Below are 21814 nucleotides of genomic sequence, written 5' to 3' on the forward strand. Positions count from 1 at the left end.
TTGTGGTTTTTGCCTGTTCGGGGCCATGAAACGCAACATTAAAAACAACAGACACCCAGATACAAAATAGTCCAGTTAGTATCTTTTTAAGAGTTAGAGATGCTAACTGACAATACTAACTGTGCGTATTGTCTAGAAAAGCTATTATCGTGTGTGTGATGTCATGTCAGTTTAAAGCTTGGGATGAGGAGGCCAGAGAAAAACATTAATGCACGTGTGGTAGGCTGCACAACATGGAAGCATATCAGGGAGAGACGAGACGTTATTGACAATAACAGGTACTGGAATAAATAAAATATCCTGTGACATTCCCCAGCTTAGTTTGCTAGTGTGTGTGTGTGTGTGTGTGTGTGCGTACCACTGAAGTCAAAGAAGTAGGAGAGTCTGTTGGCCAACATGGCGCGCTGGCAGCCCGTCATGCTGTAGCCCAGCAGCTCCTCTGGGTCTCTGCTGAACGCCTCCCCGGCCTCCGAGCCACTCACCCCGATGTAAACGCCCGTCTTACTGCCACGCAGCTCGGTCGGGTTCAGTCCTGCATCACAACACGTCAATCTTTTTAAACCGTTCTCTTAGCGTTTCACTTTCCAGCAGTCATTTACGATTACTTGTGTTGCTGTTGATCTCAACACCGTTTCCTCACCTCCGTCTACAATGGCCTCGTAGGCGATCTCCAGCATGAGGCGCAGCTGGGGGTCCATAGTGTTGGCCTGTTTGGGGTGGACTCCGAAGAAGACTGCATCGAAGTGGCTGATGTCCTTCAGTTTACCGTTCCTCTTTGGAAGACCGTACAGACCTGGAGAAGAGGAAAGGTGCAGAAAAGTCATCTTCAAGAACATTCCTCACAAAGTACAGACTCTGTATGACATGACGAAGCATCACATCATCATCACACACAAGTTCCTGAGATTTAGAAAAGAATATATGGAGCTTGCATGTGCAGATGATGAGGCATTTCTTTATACAGTTAATGTTGTTTCACTGCAGTTCTGACAAATAAAACTTCGGTGGGTCAGTTTTGCAAAGAATCATATTGCAGGGAGGAAAAATAAAACCCAGCAGCAGCCAAAGAGAAGCGATTAGAGGAGAAGAGTTTTCTTCAGTTTGAATGAACTGAAACCTTCAACGCATGATTGAGGTGAAAACAGCTTTCACATACGACAGGTCTTCCTGTGGTGGACACCAGTTGTGCTGTGCCATCACAGACTGATGTCAGGTGCTCATTTCTTGCACTAATAACACGTCCAGTAAGACAGCCTGGTAGAGGGCTGGCTGTCAGGCAGTGAGAAGTTCAACATCAATAATCTTGATGCTATGCTTGTCCAACACGTTCCCCTTGTACTGTTTAGTAGAAATGATGTGTTCATTGGTCAATGACAATGAATTAGAAAAGTAACTATATAAAGTTCAACTAAAAAAAAATGACTGAAAATTATGGTTTAAAACTTTTACACTTTCACCTCAAGCAACTACTGACCACAAACACCTGTTCAGCTACCTTTTGCTCTTGGGCTTTCCCAGTAAGATAGCTGCCAGTGAGACCACCAGGGGGTGCCGCTCCCTTTACCATACACCAACAAAAAACTCATTCAAATTCTACGCATAGGATCTCAAAAACACTCCCAACAGTTCCTCTGTGCAGCATCTCTGGATATGGTGCAGGTTTTCAGATACAGTTGGTGAGCACAAGTTTAAGTTTTGTCTCAGGCACAATGGCACCAAAGCTTTGCAGGATTACTGTGAATAACAACACCACAGGAAGCTGCTCACACTCACTGCACTCGTTGTTCAACAAGAAACGCTTCCAACACAAAAAACTCCCTCTGAAAAACCATTTCTGTTTCTGAGCAGATTTTTTTTTTAAAAATAAAAAATACAAAACAACATATAACATGGTAATCAGTGAGTTTTATTGCTGCTGGGAGCCTTTTATCACACTGAAGAGAGCAAGATTAGCTTTTAAGCTTTCAGTCTTAATGCTAAACTAAGCTAAAGAATACAGGCATCAGATCTGTCTCATCTTATCATCTCACTCTCAAAGACGAATTGGTGAAATATTTCTTTAAAACAAATACCTGTGTCATGATGAATGCTCGTTTTAAAGAGCCAGTGAACCCGTCATTAAAAAACAATGTTGAACATAGTGAAGGGTCTCCATGCTCAACCTTAATTAACTGGTGTAATCAGAAATTTCTCTCATGCAATGAACTTGCTCACATTCAGAGTTTCTGTTTTTCGGGGGGGGGGGGGGCGGGCACACTGGTACCATTAAGGCCAGACCACATCGGCCCAGCTTCAAATCCACCGTGGGCCCTTTGCTGCATGTCATCCTCTCTCTCTCTCCTCTGACGTCTGCTGTTTCCCATTTTCATCTTTCTTTCTTTCTTTCTTTTCCCATTTTATTTCATTCTCTGTCACTTTCCCCGAGGCCGTGAACCTCTGGTTGCTTTCTCTGTTTCCTCTCCCATTCTGCCTACTCTCCCTTGATGGCTGGTGTGTGGTCTCAGCAGTGTCAGCTGGCCCAGTCCAACCCTTTCAGCACATGAATGCGAGCTCGAGATGGCTGCCAGACACTGAGGGATGGGTCTTTTATTCACAGAGAGGAAAAAACTGCAAGCAAGAGATGGAGGATGGGAAAGAGTGAACAGGAGAGACCAGGGAGGAAAAGGGAATTAAAATGTGAAATATAAAAATAAAAGTGGGATAGGGTGGAAAGATTCAGAATGCCAAGGTTTTGGAGAGTTCAGCAGTTTATTTGTGCCTGTTTCTTTCCTTCTCTGGACCAACTAGCTCACACTGAAAAGTGAAATGAGGAAATGGGTAAGGCCATGTTCAGCTCTATTCGGAAAAACACCCCCCTCACTCATTTGAATGAGACCAGTCTGGCAACAAGTTGGAGGTGCCAACCCAGAGGGCTCTGGGAAAACCAGCGCATGGTCGGCCAGCAGTAAGGTTAAACCAGGTTCAACTTTTCAGCCAGTCGGATACATGCAAGTCCACACTTTGTGAATATTTCTATGGTCCAGCATCTGATATAAAATGACAATAAAACATTCTGTCTAGTGTGACACACAAATTCCCCGTGTTGACTGTCCCTGACAGGAGTATTAGAGACCAAATGTTGGGTTTTCTTCTAAATTCATTTTGCTGTTTTTGAATAGAGACTCTGTCTGTTAGATCTGCTTCATTCATCAGTGAAACCTGTTTCAATGTGAACGTTGCTTTTCAAGTGAGATGAGTTTTATGTTATCAATGACACCGGTTAGATGTCATAAAAACTTCTGAATTATGTTAGTGGTTAAATAATAATTGAGCCTGGCAGCCCACACTATAGCAGAGATGCTGCCCTGAACGACTTTGTGGATGATGGTGTTCTTTTTTATTTTCTTTTAAAAAGAATAAAATGAATAAAATTTGAGAAATATAATAATAATAATCTCAGTCCAGACTGATGTTGCTGATGTTCTGATCTGTGGTTCCCTGATAGTGGAATGAGCTACCGAGTTCTATCAGAGCAGGGCGTCTCTCTCTATGTTCAAGAATCTCTTGAAGACTCATCTCTTCCTAAAGCATCTCCTTCTCCTAAAACCTGCCAAACTAGCACTTACTATGTACTTCTGGTGCACTTCCTTATACAATCTCTTTGCAATTATTAAATAGATGTAGTGCTTAGTGCTGAAGCTTTAGTGACGTCCCTCATCTCTAAGTCCCTTTGGATAAAAGCGTCGCCCCAATGAGTAAATGTAATGTAATTAAAGCACATAACTCAAAGGCAAATCACAAATCATGGTTGTCGTTTTTCTCATAATGTATCAGTTGAAAAAATGAAACACATCGTGTGAATGAGTCAGCAGTGTTGGTAGGCGTATTTTGAACCTTGGACAGAGCCAGATGAGCCAGATTTCCCTCAGGCTAACCAAATCCTCACTGTACAAGTTTTCCAGCAAATAAAAACTATTTACATTTACATTGACTGTGTTATGCAACAAAAAGCATTGTGTGTTTGAGGTCTAACTAACCTGTTAATTTAATTTCCTCATAATAAAACATGCAAAGCCATTTTTTTTTTTATCCGTTTCCTACTTCCCTGCCTTTGCTTGCACAGTGCTGAGCTTCTTGGTGCGTTACCACCACCTGTAGAGCAGTGGAACAGTGTGAAGTCATTGGCAAGAATGTGTATCACGCCACCAGCATGTGCGCACATGCGTGTGCATCCTCGTGCACGTGCTCAGGACAAACAAAACAGGGCCCACTCATAAAGGAACTGCTGATATTGACGTCGATCTTCTAATCTTGATCTAAGAAAAGAGCAAATAAGTGGATTTCCCAATACATTGAAATGCTTTATTGTTCTAATACCATTATAGGGGCCGGTCATGGCTCCCTGGTAGTTTGGATTAGGAGGTGTGGCCTTCTGTTTTATCTTTTACCAAAATTATCTGCCAAATTTGTCAGTAAGTTACAGTCACAGACAGACGGCTGACATTCCCATCCCACATCCCACTTTTTTATTCTTCCAAGTTTGTGTTGTTGTGTGTTGACCATGTGCTTTTCATCAACCAATTCTCTGCATTTCTGACCCTGAACAGTCACTCAAATCCAGCTTCATGTGGGGTCTCACCTGGTGTCCACCGCCGGTTGTCCTCTGTCACCATGTCCACACCATTGATAAGGTTTTCCCAGAATTCCTCCAGATTGTTGGACTCGGGCAAACGGCCCGATATGCCTGCTATGACTATCTCATCCATGCTGAATCACTGTGAACAGAGTGAGAAAGAGGTTTGTCAACAACATGTTTCAGGTATAAGTGACGCTGCCACTAAACAGCAGTTCAATGTTTTATTTGTCACAAGGTACAATGTAGTGAAACGAGGGTGGGTTGGCATCAGAGCAGACTGCAAAACTGCAAAACTGCACAAAAACACTGTAATATTCGATATTATCGAATATATTATCAAATATCAGCCCAAGACTAATGAATACTATATTGGCTGAGCCAATCAGGTGGAAATCAAGTCCTCAATAGGACTGAACAATTAGTCGAAATATTATCAAAATCGCAATATGGCCAAATGCAATATTCAAATAAGTAGGAGCTGAAATGTTTTTGATAAAAGGTAAAAATGGGTCACAAAAGACCATAAAAGAAGGACTGTGGTGCTACAGAGACGCCCCGGCCTACAGATCATATTCTGCAGATGTAAAGAAACATTTTTTGGTACAAAGACCGACAAAAATCACATCATCATCATCATTTTTATATTTTTTCTGTGAAAATGAAAATGCAAAAATGACTAACTGAAATCCTGAGTTGTATCACAATTGACAATATGATTTTCAATTTCAATTCAACCAGGGATGCTTTTCTCCATAGAGCACAAAATTAATTTGCAACTTGCGCACCACTGCTGCCACTATTTGCAGTGCTCACAGATTGTTTTTGTGAAATGAGTTTAACACAAACAACACAAATCCGGCTGGCTCCTTATCATTCTGCACAGTATCTATGTAGAAAAGAAAAGAAACCCATTAAATACTTTTTTTAAGTAATAGAAAAAGTTTACCATTTTTAAAATACCCTCAGTGGGGATTTTAGGTAATTCTTAGAAAAAGAATTTTACTGTCTGAATGGATGTGTGGCTTCTTAGTCAGGTGATACTGAGGAGAGGTGGTTCAGTGAATGCACGCACAACTGGCAGTCACATGTCATCTCTAATACACTGTACAAATGATGAAGTCAGTTGATGGGAAAAGCCAAATTAAATTCTTAATCACAACAAAACATGAAATATGAAACTTCAAATGTCGCAGTGATAATTCACTGCGAACATGTTTCAGTGGTGAGAGATGAGTGGCGGGTTTAGACAGGAGTCCCTCTGAGCATGCATGAAAGAGCACTTAGAGTAGACAATGTAGTCTGCTGATGGACTATTCTGTGTACATGAGCAGATCCATGTTGAACTCTGTGTGTGTGTGTGTGTGTGTGTGTGTGTGTGTGTGTGTGTGTGTGTGTGTGTGTGTGTGTGTGTGTGTGTGTGTGTATCTTGGCCTTTGTTCCTTGTTTCTAGGCCAGGCCTTTTCATGTCAGCATGACCGGACACATCAACCAATCAGCTGGCAGCTTGGGAGAGTGTTACCCTACATTAAAGCAAGTATCTCCACCTTGGTGTAGAGCAGGCATCCTGCCATAATCCTCTGACTCCTTCCCTCGAAACACACTGTACACACATCAACACGTCGTCTGAACGTTCCCCTCACATGAACCCCTTTTTCATACAGACAGGGAAATAAAAAAATCACTATGATGCAACTGTAATGTTAAAAGATGCAAACTCATAAGACTAGTCACTATGATCACACTAATCCATTGTTTCTAAATTCCCATGCTATGAAATTCAATGATTTTGTATATTATAAAACAATGTTGAGAGCTAAATCAAAGTCACTCCAGACTGTGTACATAAGTGTTTTTCCAATACAGTAGAGCAAATATTATTACAAGGAATTAAAAGGAGATATACATATAAATTTTAAAATGTGTAATTTGCTTAAGGTTTTCATAAGAACGGTTTGCAGAGGTGTTTCTGATGGTTACAAGTGTGAAACGTTTTCTTTTCTTTTTGGCGGGTAGCTAAAACTGATAAGAATGTAGCCTTTGCTTCGGCCTTAGCTTGTTCAGTCACTACTCAATACATAGACCGTTGACTCTTCTTTTTTTATTGCTGTCTATACTGTTTGTTTACTGCGTTATGCGTAATGACTCAATAAAAAAATACTTCTCCTTCTTCTTCTAAAAACTGGTACAAGGCAAACAAAAGCCTAAAATTCATTTCAGCTTTGGAGGAGACATTGGTAGAAGTGACTGTGGCAGTTCCCAGAAGATAATAATGAGTAAAGCTACAGTGGAAGCTTCAGATGAGACAAAACATCTCTGAGTGACACAAACAGCACTAGCTGCTCATGTGTGTCTTAAACTCAAATTATACTGTGTCTGGGTAGCCGAGGGGCCCCTGTGGAGTCATGTAACAATGGTCTGCATGGGTGCGTGCAGACTGTATACACTGACTGCACATGCTTAAAGAGCTGTGTTCACATTGGCTGTCCATGTGTTTCTGGGAGTATATCAGAGTCTTTAAAAGGGCTGAGCGATGTGCAAAAAACCTTCCACGATTTTGGTGTGAATTTCTGAATTTCATTTTCACAAAACAATATGAAAATGATGATGTGATTTTTGCTGGGGTTTGTACCAAACAAGCATGTTCCCTTATATCTGGGGAATATGATGGCTGGGAGGCCAGGGCAGCTATGTACCACCACAATGCTTCATTATGTTTGTCAGCAGGTTTATGAAAAAAGTACTCAACCGATTTGCACCAAACCTGTTAGACAGATGGAGCATGAGCGAGGGAAGAACCTGTTAAATTTTGGTGTGGCTCAGGTTAAGGGGGCGGATTCCAGGAATTTTTTTTATAACTATTCCTCAACATTGCAAGATAAGGGATTTTTAAGTGCCACTCTTGCTTATAATAGGATGTTGTGACCTTTTATAAAAAATTGGATTTGTATATTACACTTGGCCATTGTGCAATTTCAATAATATGTCAATGAATTGTTCAGCTGTAGTCTTTAGTACAGTGTTGCTCTGACACAAACATCCAGAACAGCTTCGGTGCTGTTCATTCACAGAGCATGATTAACATTAATGTCAAACAAGCAGATGGGGGCATTGTCATCCTGGGAGAGCACACTCCCTCCCATCCAGAGAGAGATGTTTACTCAATCACATGATTAAGGGTGGTCATGCAAAATAAATCTGCACTGATGTCCAGTGACACTTCCATCAAGGGTGCCATCAATCTATCTATCTATCTATCTATCTATCTATCTATCTATCTATCTATCTATCTATCTATCTATCTATCTATCTATCTATCCATCTATCCACACAGACCGCATTGAAAATATCAATGAAAATCAAAAGTTATGTCATTTAACATGAAGAAGAAACCAACTTCACTTCTTTGTACAAAAGTTCAGATTTCCTCGAGTTGCATCCTTTCCAAATAACCATGAAGTAACTCAACCTGCCGCCAGTGTTCACCTGTTATAAATAAGACTGTGCCTCAAGTTTCAAACATATCACTGCTTATTAAGCAGCATTGTGATGGTGAGAAAATGGCACCAGAACTAAGTGAAAGTGTCAGAAGTCAAATAGTTATTCCAAACAAAGAGGGGCTTTCTCAGCATCAACTCAAGGCTGGACTAAAGGTTTCTAAGGGGGCAGAGCATGAACTCTAAAACACTTTGCAGAATGGATCAGTTGTATACAAAGCACAATGAGGCAGACCAAAACTCACCACACCATCAGAGGATGAATACAGCAAGCTTAGTTCCCTGAGAGATAGAAAAGCAACTCCCTCACAGATAGAACATTTGCTGAACACAGAAAGCAAGACTCCCATCAATAAAAGTAGAAAGAAGACTGTCTTCTAGTGGTCTCAGAGGATGGGTAGCAGTTTCTAGACCACTTTTCAGGAGGGGTGACAAGGCCAAACATTTGGGGTTGGCTAAGAAATATAAAATACATTTTCTGTTTTCACTTGTAAAATCTGATTCCATAAATTTGAACTAAGTTCAACAACAAAAAGTAGACAAACACATCAACAAATGCAGGTCATGAGAGTCAGACTGTGAACCCAGGCAGAAGCAGGACAGTCAAGAGTATGACAGCCTGTAGCTCAGTAGCTGAAAGGATTTGGGCTGCATGATACAATGGCCTGGGATTAAACCTAACGTAGCACCTTCGGTACAATATCTAGCTTTACCTGACCTAGATCACACTAACACCCTACACATGACTCCCAGCATTAGGAGACTATATGCTAGCTTCATGCTGGCCTAGTCAACACACAAACCGTACAATTACTCAGCACTCTGTGAACCGTGCCTGCCCCACCTCAGCCACCTCCGCTGTGTTCAACATCAAATCAAATTCTATTCAACGTGGACGACTGTCTGCATTCCCATCAGCCCTAACATTGTGAATATTAAAGTGCTTAGCTCATCCAACAGCACCTCACAACAAGACCTGACTTGTCACATAGCACTGACGGAGAAGAACCTGAAAGTGGAAACACAATGACGACAAATGCCAAACTCCATCACTCCTCTGCAGGCAACCATCTAATCCTCTTCCACTAGGTGAAGAAGACAAACTTGTTCCTGGATTGCACTGTTGGCACCAGTTACCTCCAGTTCCAGATTCTTATTGGTGCACTCACAGTCTCACTGCAAGGACAAACGTTATGAAAATACATCCTTTATATCATGCTCCACCTGACATGAGAATGTCACATCTACACATAAAAAAGGCTCATTCACAGTGTTTTGTTTCTACTTCTTATATTCAAACTACATTTTAATTTGTGATATGCAAAAAAGCTCAATACTACACTTTTATACATTATGTGCTATTTCAAAATAATTCTTAGTTAATTATATTATTTTGATGTTTAATTGGTGACAAATATTTTTAAGCTAACATATTACTTTTGAGCCCTGTGGACAAACAAAGCTGGCAATGTGGTTGGAAAGAAAGATGGTGGACTGCCTGACAGTTCCTCAACCACAATGTTAAAGTGAGCAAACTACTCTGAATTTATTCCAGTGTTTTCATGTCATTTGGATCAACTCTGACATGTTGTAGCCACAGAGACTCTTGTACCAGTCAGTGTACAAGAGGGAAGTGAAGTTCTTTTTTTATCTCAATATAATGGTCTGCCATTCATTCTCCAGATACCCTGGCACTTCAGTGTGTGCAGGTAAGGTCAAGGGTGGCAGGTGACCTCAGTGAGCTGCAGGCTGTCACGCTGGTCAGAAGCCTGTCCCCAGGGTGTTAATCATGGCTTATTATTAGTATCCAGCAGGGCAGAATCTGCCAGCCATCACTGTTACAACAACAATAATAACAGACCCCTAGTATTTACTGCAGCCAACACAACTACTACACAGTACTCCAGTTGGAGTTAAGGGGTTATTTTAACCAGGCTGGTTTTATCCATGCAGAAGCCTAAAATGAATGCAGATGTCAAACACTGAGGCTGATGATGAACAAGATTCTGAAATCTGGGCAAGACAAGAAAACAATAGCAGTGGCACCATTGGTTACACCCTTTCCAAACAGGTTGTTAAACAGTTGGACTATACGTTACAGTGAATACTGGCATTTTAATAGCTAGAGTCATCATTTGAGTGCTGTCCTCAAAGTGTGGTGTTGGGGCACATAAACCAATCTTTGTCTATTTTTCATGCAAGTTACTAATAATATTTTGGGGATACGTCAAATAATACTGTAGAATAATGATTAATTTGGGCTTGAATATGAGCCACCAGAATCTATTATCTCCATCAAGAGGAAGAAAACAAACAATGAAGTTTAAGTTTCAAGTAAAGGAAATAAAAGCTGCGTGGTGATATGTAGCTTACAAGCGTAATATCGAAGTTAGCTAAATAAAGCAAAAATGTCTAGTCATACCGTTAATTAAAGGAGGGGTTTCTTATTTTAATGTAACACAGTCACAATCCGGTATTAATAGCAGTTAGCAATGAACAGGTTTTTACAGCGTTAAACTTAGCTTATCCTTTCTGTCCTGTCTCCGGATAAAAGATACAGTCACGCATAATGGCAGTGAGGACGCTAAGCTAATAACCGTTAGCCAACTTACCTATGTATGATGTCCCCGAAAAAACAGTCACTAACTCGAGCCGCTTGGTGAAACGTTAGCGCCTGTATGTCATGTAGTCTCTCCGTTAGCTCCGTTAGTTAGCTGCACTACGATGGTCCACGGCAGTGCCTCTCTCACTGTGAGTGCGGGTGGAGGAAGGAAAGGCTGCCTCTGTAAGGTTAACGTTGGGCTCGGTGCTCCAGTGAATCTTTTTTCTCTGATGAATTTAAATGTCTCACATTCTGTCTGGCCACGCCACATGGGCTGACAGCTTGGCTTGGCCGCGCAGTCCAATGAGAAAAGAGGCAGGGCTCTCGGATCCAGCCAGTGATGGAGTAATTCGTTGAACGCCCCCGTAGTCACGGAGAGAGAAAAAAAATTTAATGTTGAGATGGGGTTACTGGAGTTCAAACTCACTCTCCTCTTACCCGTCGCCCCCCCCATCCTCATCCCCATCCCTGCCCCACACCCCGACGGACGACCAGACTGCTGGCTGCAGCATCATATGACAAAATGACGAGAAAGGTGTTCGTTTCTCTTCAAGATGGAGAAAGAAAGATATGTGTGAAGATATTTGACTACACTCAACTGATATCTTTTCCTTAAAGTAGTTGCAACTGGATCGTAACAACCCAGCTCTACCTTTTATGATATGTCTTTTTGATTGTCTCAAATTAACCGTAGACAGGTATGAACGTGAGTATGCTTCGGTCCAGGTGTGTTCTCCCCCGGTTGCAGCACCCTGAACCCTGCATGTATGGATGGATGGTTTAGCACTAATGTAGTCCACTGGACATCAGTACCATTTTATTTTGTAGTGTTTAATAAAGTATTTCCTTTATGTCCAGTCCTGTTATGAATATTTACGAATAACTTATAATGTGGAATTTAATAATATTGTGTTTTATTGACACACATCAGCGACTGTGTTTTGACAATCTAAGGACTACAACTTAGTCAAGCATTACTTCGTCTCTTCCCACTCTCACCCAGCCTGTGGACCGTCAAGTTCATGTTTAGCATTTAGCTTCACAGTGAATGTGAAAGTGTAAACCGGTTTCGGCACACGTGGGTACACACATCTAAGCATCCTGGATAGCATGTGAATCAGCCAATTGCGGGGCGGAGGTGTGAGGTTTAATCCAATCAGGAGCGATGGGAGGGTACTGTTGCGAGATAGGGTGATTAAGGGGCGGGGCCCCGATGATGACGTAGCCAGGAAAGCTCGTCTGACTTCTTGGGGTTATTGGAGTTCATAATTTCACATAGCATGATGTGCTCTGGAAACAGGGGTTTTCTTCATATCGCTGACCTACTGTTGCAGTGCAGTGATAACGGGCTGTAAAAGCACACGGTGATCCTGTGATCAATAACTGAAGCAGACAGGAAGCTTTATTTATAGACTGTTTGACAAACAGTGATGGACAGCAAGTACAAGATTTCAGTTTAAACGGTTTCTTTATGGATATTAAATTAATAATAATAAATACATAATTGTAATAAATAATAATAAATGGAACTGCATAGCCCATATTTTTTAGTAGAAATAAATCTTATAGCACATATTGTTCACTAAACATATTTTTAGAACATATTTTATAGAAATGAATTTCAGTTAATATATTTAATATAAATTAAGTTCATAGCCCATATTGTTTAATAAAAGTAAATTAGCCGGAATGCAAAATCACAGAAATGAAGGGACCTGCTAGTTCAGGCAGCTCAGCAGGAGTCTGCTGCTACATTCACATGACATGCTCCTACCACTGCAACACACAACCAACGCACCCTCTTAATCATGGCGGTGTATTTAAGTCTCCGTGTTGTGCTCATTCTGTAGCTGCATGCCTGCTGCCAAACTGCTCATGCAAATGATGCTGCTACTTGCTGCTACTACTGCTGTCAACATTTCAAGGGCCCCATCTCCATCTCCATCCACATCCACCTGTAGGCTCCGAGTCCAGCCTCTCCAACCCGAGGCTCAGGTAGTAGGTGTGTCTTACCTCAAATGAGCTTGAACACATCTAGTAATGAAAACAATGTAAGACCTTTCTTCTTTAACAACTTACAGTTCTTCAGAAGTTTTAACACATTCTTCTTAATTGACTTTAGTCTTTAAAAACTATATTCATGAATAAAAAAGTAAGTTCCCAGGAACAAGATGATTCCAAAGTCCAAATTCCTGTTTACATTTAAAAACACCAAAAGTGACTGTCTTCATAGTGAAGGGTGACAGCTCCATATCACTCCAGTAAAACAGGACATTGTTTCCTAGTGGAAAAATGTTCAAAACATTCAATTTCCCTTTCACAAAATACACAGGTATTCACATTAATATCTAATCTCAGTCTTAAGAATTAGTTTGTTGGATAAATCTCATTTAAAAATTTAAAATAAGTTAGCCTCATTTATTTTAGAAGGAAGTGGAAATTAAACATATCTTTTCCTTATATTCTTAAACTTTTTAATTCTAAATTCCTTAAAACATATTTTCTTCTTACTGTTGAGGGTAAAAACCCTTTAACAGAATGTTTCTAAAACTCTGTTGGTCGATTTATCACCGCAAAAGTTAGTTCTTTGAATGCCAAGCTGACTGAGTGAATGTCTTCTTTAACCACTGATCTCAGAGAAATTGGTTTGACTTTCTTATTCTGTTATAGTTCCTAGTTTGTTCCTGGTTTGTGCTTTCTCAGAGCTTTCATCGTCTGTATGCTTCCATAAGAGATGAGAGGAAATGAGTGAAGAGAGAGATTGAAGATGACATCCAACAAAGCTGCACTCCATGGTCTGTGCTTTAACCATGAGCTGCCCAGGCACCATATCTTTAGTCAAGGCTGCATTAGCAACTTTACTGGACTTTGTGGGCAACATTAGCATCTTTTCTCTGATGAGTCACAGTCAGATTTGCATGTGTAGCCACTGAGTTCAATCAATGAAACAAGACAATTTGAATAATAAATGTTGGAACTGTTATTACAGGGCAATGAAACATACAAAATGGCCTTGAAGAATACATTTAAAAATAGAATTATACACAATAAAGCCTATTTATTGTGGTCTTTAACTGCTCAGACACATGAGCTCTGATACTCTGAAAATACAATTATGAATTTAGTGTTTTTCTGTTTGTAGCATTTCTTAATTTGGAGTGCATTTCTCTTTAAGCGCTTCGCGATCATTTAGAGGAAGCTGTAATTACATAAAAAACTTATGAAATAATGTTACAAATCAAGAAATCCTGACTTTCAGTTCCTTGTAGAGATGTTCCGATACCATTTTTTCCAACCCAATTCCGACACTTGAACTTATGCATCGGCCAATATCGAGTACTGATCCAAAACAATTGTGTTAAAAATATTTTTAACAGCTGTATGCTACTGACCCTGTGTGGATGTGATATGATTGCTGTCATTGTTGTATGGCTCAGGTTAAACGCTTTGTAAAACATGACTGGATACATGAATGCCATAGAATCTTTCTTTTATTATCTAAGTCAACTGTCAGTCATTAAAAAAGGAGTTTAGGATTAAATAACACATCCTACACTAGTTGTCCTGACAATAGTACTGCCCCTTGAAATTAAAGCCTTGCATACTTTACACATTGCCCTTTTATTGGTGGAACGTTACACTATTGACCACTCTAAAACGGTAGTTGCCTTTGGCTGAACAGTAGTGAAAAAGAATTGATTTCCTGGAAAACTGGCATTTTATCTGGGTGTGAAACTGTAAAGTTTATTAATAAATTATGTAGAATCAGATCGGTGCATAGACTCATGCACTGGCCAATACCCATTCCAGTATTTTGGGCAGTATCTGAGGCATTTCTGATACTAGTATTGGTACCAGAGCAACTCTTGTTCCTAGCATGGATCCATCTTCAATAAAAAACATTCAATAAAACAGTGTTTTCATTAGAACCCCCTTTTCTAACTCCACACCTCTAGCTTGTAATGCAGACTTTCTGTTATGTGGCTGAGATAACCCTGATGTCATCAGACTTAACAAAGCTCCTCCAGAGCCACAGAAGGTTTGAACAGTTGTCACAGGCTGAGTGGGACATGACCAGTACACTGACAGACTGTCCTACATGTGTGTGTCAGTCTTTTACATTGTAGTTTCGGATCTTACTCGTCTTTCCAGGGGCTCCAGGTCTGCTGGTCTTGGTGGTGTGTGATGGTGTTTTAGAGGGGTTCATCCTCTGCTGGACTTCAGTTTGGGACTGGCTATGAATGGGAGCACTGACACCGTGCACCATTATCTGGACTCCAGCACCACCAGACTCAGCCTCTTCCCTCCTGGTCAGCTCACCTGGACCTTTGAGTGCACAAGAGAGAGACAAGGGAGAGACAAGAGAGGTGCTATTTAAATGGCAACTGGTGTCTTTAACCAAATTTAGGTTCAAATTTGTGGCTCCAAGTGTCCAAGTGGGTCAGTGGTCTGAGGTATGAGACCATCAGTGGCATTTAAACTATTTAGATCTTTCAATCAGATAAACATTACTGTTACTGGTTTTGGTGTGCCTCTGCCACAACAGAATCACATATAGAACTAGACTTAATTCATCCAGAGTTTCGCTGGAAGTCACCATAGTAAGTCATTTAACCAAGAGTCAGCGGAACAACAGTTTCTTTTGTTACACTTTTGTCCAAAGCAACTTACATTTTGTTTCTGTTGCAAGCTGGGGTTTCGTGTCTTTGTCGAGGACACGTCAACATGTGGAATATCTACCTCACTGAGCTCAGGAGGTGCAGCAATTTATTGTATCTCACTTTTGCTTGTTCACAATAAAAGTAAAGTAATAATAGTCAAGGAAGGAGCCCATTCATCACAGTGGACAGAGAGAGCACAGTTCTCCATGACACAGGCTTTCAGGAAAATATATAAACTCCTCCTCTACATCTCCAGACAACAGGCAGAGCCTGAGGTTTACTGTTTGTCCCAAGAACTTAGTGGTGGGATGACGAGAGCAGCTCAGACACAAGCAAATAGAGAGAGAGAGATACCAAACTTTTGGGGGGAACTTTAAGGAAATGTGTCTTAAAAGAAGAATGTGGATGTGGAATATTACATTTATTGTAATTAGATTTGTTTTAATAGCAGAGTCGTGTAAATTAAAATAAAGATGAAGCTGTGGCAGGAAGCATCCAGGCTAACTAAATTTCCTTGTTGTTTCAAAGAAAGCTGGAGGCCTGGATCCAGAACTGTGTTTAATTGCTTTCTAATCATCACAAGACATTTTCTCATAAACTGCTGCACGGACTTGAATAAAACAATCTAGCACATGAACTCAGCATTGCCTTTTGATGCAAATTAAGATGAAGAATCGGATTGAACATTTCTTAACACCTCGTCTCTTGCTCCTCCCTCACATTGCGACTTCACAGTGCCTCCTTGCTCACAATGAAAACTTTATCTAATCTTTACTCACTCAGCTGTTTATATCTGTGATAAACTTTTTGACCCCATCTGTGCAGTCATCAGATGTGTACTGTAACCTTGTGCCACATTGGTCTTGTTTCACAATTAGTGGATGGTATGATGCTGATCACTGCGTCTCAGGCTGATCTGGCGGCCGCTCCGGTTGAGAAACTGGTCTCTGGAGAGCTGACAGAGACTGAAGCCACACATTGGGCAACAGCCCTGCCATCTGTCCTTCACTGATCCAGCCACTGCACTGGTGTTCACACTGGGTGCAGGGGTTGCAGCCGTACTGTCGGTAACACGGAGGACTATGCCCACTCGTGTGATGGTATTACTGATTGCTGACACACTTATTAAATCCCTGTTTACAGTCCACAGTCATATGAGGACTTGATGTATTTCAGGACGGGTCCACAGGGTCTTTATGATCCTCTATAGAAAAACTGAGACATAAGAAGCCCTGACTCCACATATCCCCCCACCAGACTCATGTTCTGTATGTACAGCTGTTCCTTGTCCCTCACTTTTCTCTCCCCCCTCTTTCTCCTCTCTCCCCCATTTCTCTCCTGCCAACCCAAATGGTCGAAGCAGACAGCCCAACTGTAACCCAACTACCTGTACTTGTCATTTCTGCAAGATCTGTGCATGGTCTTCTTCTTTACATACACAGCTCAACTCCTTTATATGAGCATGAAAAAGTTAATAACGACCCTCAGCGGAGGACTCTCACCTCATAGGTGCCACATTTTTTTTATCTTAGTTGGATGAACATCAATCTCTGCCGGTCTGTGACATACAAATCATATTTATTAGGCCTCTGTACAGTGTGTATAGGATTACCCTTTTGACCATAAACATAATTTTCTACTTAAGGCCCTCCTACATTATATTCTAGTTTCCTCCATTATATGACAGAACAGGAAGTAATGTAGTAACTAGCCTATAATGTAATTAAAACCATATCTTTTAAAGTAGCACTGATCCATTAGAAATATTAGATGCTGCAGCCTACAAACCCTATTAGTTTTTTATATTCTTTCCTGTGAAAATGAAATACAAAGATGACAACTCTAATGGAAATTGTGACTCATTTTGTAATCACAGTATCTGCCAAAATAATCGCACTATGATTTTGATTGCATATCATTCTTTTTGTTTGTTGTTTGTGTTATTTTGGTGTCAATTTTGTTCATAAAATTTACTAACACAAGACATATTGTAATAAAAAAAAAAAAAGTGAAATCAAGTGTTAAGGAGCGTTTTAAGTCTTTCATGTGTGTTGATGCCTGTGACATTCACTGGTTTGATTAGTTATCATTATCACCACTAACTAAGGTGCTGTTGAGCAAGACGCTCACACCTCAGGATGTTCTGAGGCAACATTATTTACACATAAAACAACACGATGGTGATGAGTTAGACAGTTGGGTGACAGTTAGAAGGTTGTAAATAAATTACAGGAGGGAGGTGACATTCTGAGTGTTCATGCTTCAGCACATACTCTTATCACAAGTCCATCCTGGACCACTTACAAAATAGGTAAGCATCTGATCTCACTTTAGCAGTGCAATATATTGTATTTCAAGTTATTATTTAATGTTGATATGATATGATATGATATGATATGATATGATATGATATGATATGATATGATATGATATGCAGTTGTTACATAGAATAGAGAAACATTACTTGGTGGCTTCAGTGAGAACAAATGTTTGACCCCAACAAACAGGTGGAGAATCATATTCAACCTTCAGATGACAAACCCTGGAGTAAAGCACATACGCTGCTCTGCTCATGTCTGGTGTAAACCTGCTGTTCTTCTGAAGTAACATACCAAAAAAACATTATGACTCTTTATGATTTTTAGGAACATGAAAGCCCCAAATAAACCTATTTAATTTTTTAAAAAAGTTATTCTGGTGTGGCTACCTTCTGAGAAAACAGATGGACTGAGTGCATTGTCTAGTTTCTCCCACAGCTCCTTCAGCGATCGCAGCGATTCCTCTGATGACAACAGAGACCTGGACAGACCTGAGCGCGGCTGCAGACCCGCATCCACTGAGCTCTGTGACCGGCTGAGCGGAGGAGTGTTCTCTTTGTTCCTGGCGCTCTGAAGAAGAAGAGAGCAGGACAGAGTTCATTTAAAGATGTTTTACTCAATGGGTGTGTTAAAGTTGTAGAGAAAACTAAACATGAAGTTTGTTGCACTAATTTTTTTTATAGTTTGTTTACTTTCAGGTACATTTTAATAGTACTTGATTTTCACCAACAGATAACCATTCAATATGAGGAGTAAACTGTGCAGCCAAGTCATTTCTTAATAATGAATGCAGTAATGAAGACTCTGCTGTTACCTCAGGCCTGTCTGTGGTTTTGTGACCCTGGGACCAGGGGTTGGCAGCCCCTCTTTTAGCAGGACCTTGGTTGTCGGCTTCAGGGAGGAGCTGTTCAGAAACAGTGCAGAGCCTCTGCCTCAGAGCGTACTGCAGCTCCTGTGGACACAAGTCCATTAGTGGAGCCACTGTGCTCTCTGCTGGTAAAACACATACTCAGCACCAGGTTCTTTCAGACAGAGTTATTAGTGGCTCTTTTCTGATTGTCCTTCTGCTCTATGACACACAGTGTCACCTGCTGCCTCTTTTCACCTGCCAGTGTTGCACCTGCTTTCCTTGAAGGGCACAGCACATTAATGGTTGATGGTTACCCCCCCCTGCTGGACATACTGAGACTATAACTCACTCTAACTGATTCTAATATCAGGACTGTTCCAGCTTAAACAAATAGTTAAAACATTTAGGAAAATACACTTATTCACTTTCTTACCAAGGGTGAGATGAGAAGATTGATATGAATGTCATGTCTGTGTTAAACATACAGCCAGTGATTAGACTGGAAACAGCTGATACACACCATTTTCCTCACATGACCTGGTATTTAGAAAAGAATGTGTGCACCTCACACTTACTTCAGACCAGGTGTACAAACACGTTTCTAGATATAAGATGAGAGATGTAGCCTCATAGTAAAACATTGTTTGTTAGGTGTCTTACAAATTTTCCTGATTGTGTCATTATTATTGAAATCTACACAACAATCTGTAAAATGTATCAGTTTAGTTTTAAATATGTTTATGAGTGATGATCATTTATATCTTTTTTATTTACATTCAAGCCATCACTCCCTCATCAGTGATCTTTTAATTTTATCCTCAACTGTGAAGTAGCCTCCTTTGTAAAGTCTGTTTCAATATCAGCTTTATAAATGAATCATTGACCAACTGTCTGATGTTTATTAACGATGACTGAGATATAACAGTGATGATGTAAACAGATACGTGTGATTAATTAACGGCACCAACACTATAAATGGCCACAGTCGGGTGTAAATAACGGTTGTGTGTAATGACAGCTGCTCCGGTTCTGTCGTACTAAAGTGAAGCTTCTTTCCTAGTGACCACCTCACTTGGTGAATCTGAAGTGGTACAATATGAAAAGATAAGTGTGATGAAGAAGAACCTTTAAAGAACTTGAGTTGGAGCAGGTACCTGTGTGGTGAGCTGGTACTGCAGCTGCTCCAGAGCAGACAGCCGGTCATGCTGGTCTCCTTGTTTCTCTGTGGAGGCGTCCTTCTCTGGCTCCACTGGTTCTGTTAGACACACAGTGCTTTAGGGGTCTTTGGGTGCTTTCCATTCTGCTTATTATGCTTCCTACTGTCCTCCACACATCGGTCGGTGACCCAGAAACTGATCGACATCTGCCATCATCAATGATATTGATATTACACACAGGGTATGTAATTTTCACCCTCTAGGGGTCTCTCAGTCAAAACATGACAATAGATGGCACTAGATGATGAAGTGTGTGATCATGGGAGTTGTTGTCTTCACCAGCATTGCTGTCATTGCTGTCATCTTCTCCTGGTTTGGATTTCTTCAGTGTCAGATGTTCAGAAGGTTTTTAACAAGAGCTGAATTAGGAAGCCCGGGAGCTGAGAATGCTATAACGTTTCCTCAGCTTGTTTCTCTGATAATTTGTCAGAGAAACAATGACTAACGACTGGTGACTAAAATCCTACATCCGGTTAAAATACGTAGTTAAAAATGATCAAGATCTAAAAAGATGTATCTAAAGAATGTGGCTTAAAACTGGATATAAAGTCAAATTTATTCTGGCAGGCAACAACAACACGGACGTCATTGCCAGGCAACCAAATGACACGGACTGTTAAAATCACTGATTTCTCTAGATTTGAAAACTGCTGGGACATTTGGGATAATGTGGAAAAAAGTTACATATTATAACTTTAATAAAATTTGACTTGACTGTGTGTCATGACTAACTTGCTGAGAAGGTAAGATGTAAGGAGGAGACATGAGGGAAGCGAGGAGCCATGTCTGCTGAAAAGAAAGCACCCTATAGGAAAATATAAATAAATGGTGATGGCAAAATATTAGAAATTAACATCCAATAAACATCACCAGCACCTGAAACTACAGCCTCAAAAATGACAATAGGTTTGAATCAGTGTATCTTTGGTACAGTGTCAACAGAAACTAAACATTTTAAACTTGACAGATGGAGGTTTTACTGCAGTGGTTGAATTGATTAGCATTGAATTTAGCTAGGTGTACTTAATAAACTGACAACTTGGTGCCCCAGTAACTGAACTACAACATTAAACCATGTTTTTTTTAATTGTATATTTCGGCTGGAGAATTGTTCAAAAAGGTTTCAGGGATGGCCTCAGGATTTTAACCAGTTCAATTCTTTAGTGTGTGATAAACTGTGATGTGTTATCTGATCTTTTGCTGGTTCAAAGGCTCAGTGTGTCAGTCATGATGGACTGCTGGGGTTCAGTCTGGCTGGAATAATTGAACACAATAATAATGGAGCACAGAATTGAATTAGATTAGTAACATATTATCTAGTCAGTTACTATACCTACTGATGTTGTCCCTTTAATTACACACGGTGTTAACATCACTGTGTGTATATGTGTGTGTCTGTTATTGTACCCTGTAGTCCAGCTGTGCTGATCTGAGCACGAAGGCGGTTGCACATCTCTATCAGCTGCTGTTTGTCTCTGCTCAGATGGGCGATACAGGACGCTGCCTGCTTCAGCCTGGTGTGCATGACAGGAGGGCTTTTCGCACCCTGGACGTTCTGACACTGACCTGAGGCCTGTCTCTGCTTCAAATACAGGTTCTCCAGTTGGAGCTGTTGTACCAGTGCACTCTGGGAGGAGGATAAAATGAGACTTGAGGAAACTGGGTTGCTGCAGCAGCTAATACAATACCTTCCCACCAACCGACTGGTGAGGTGACCCTTTAATAGACAATCTCTAACTGAAGCAAGTTTTGTGGAGGGCTGGGATACATTAAAGGAAGTTATCCTGCCCTCTTTTGACTGCCCCACAGTCAGCTCTAAACAAACTTGTTCCCATGGACACATCTGGTCCAGACACTTACCTGGATGGAACTGATCAACTTCAACCAGTTTCCTGATTCCTTCAGTACCTGTTCCATGATGTTGGCGAGAGCAGACTCTGTGTGTGTCACTCTGTCCTCCTGCTTCCTCACAACAGAGCTTTCAGGACGTTTCTCTGCAAACTGACCACCTGAGGAAAAATGACAAATGAAGACAAATAAAAACATATACATCATTC

At 40.7% G+C, this 21814-nt stretch overlaps 2 protein-coding genes across 4 annotated transcripts in view; both read right to left on the reverse strand.

The window, feature by feature from the left end:
* fasn (fatty acid synthase) overlaps positions 1-11015 on the reverse strand; it is a 34476-nt gene extending 23461 nt beyond the window's left edge. The window contains 4 exon segments of the mRNA XM_056366020.1: positions 359-532; positions 641-793; positions 4619-4754; positions 10722-11015. Coding sequence (XP_056221995.1) covers positions 359-532; positions 641-793; positions 4619-4745 — 454 coding nt within the window. The 5' untranslated portion in view covers positions 4746-4754; positions 10722-11015.
* Positions 11016-12095: 1080 nt separating this feature from the next.
* Positions 12096-21814, reverse strand: part of ccdc57 (coiled-coil domain containing 57) — a 33625-nt gene continuing 23906 nt past the window's right edge. For 2 of the 3 annotated variants that reach the window (XM_056366460.1, XM_056366462.1), the window contains 6 exons: positions 21618-21766; positions 21165-21384; positions 19695-19795; positions 18505-18642; positions 18080-18260; positions 12096-15037 (listed from right to left, as the gene is read on the reverse strand). In XM_056366460.1, the coding sequence (XP_056222435.1) occupies positions 14820-15037; positions 18080-18260; positions 18505-18642; positions 19695-19795; positions 21165-21384; positions 21618-21766 (1007 nt within the window). In that variant the 3' untranslated portion in view covers positions 12096-14819. The remainder of the gene's footprint in view (positions 15038-18079; positions 18261-18504; positions 18643-19694; positions 19796-21164; positions 21385-21617; positions 21767-21814) is intronic. The other variant, XM_056366461.1, reaches the window with a different exon arrangement.

Source organism: Seriola aureovittata, chromosome 21 (genome assembly GCF_021018895.1).
Source record: "Seriola aureovittata isolate HTS-2021-v1 ecotype China chromosome 21, ASM2101889v1, whole genome shotgun sequence".
Classification (NCBI taxonomy): Eukaryota; Metazoa; Chordata; class Actinopteri; order Carangiformes; family Carangidae; genus Seriola; species Seriola aureovittata.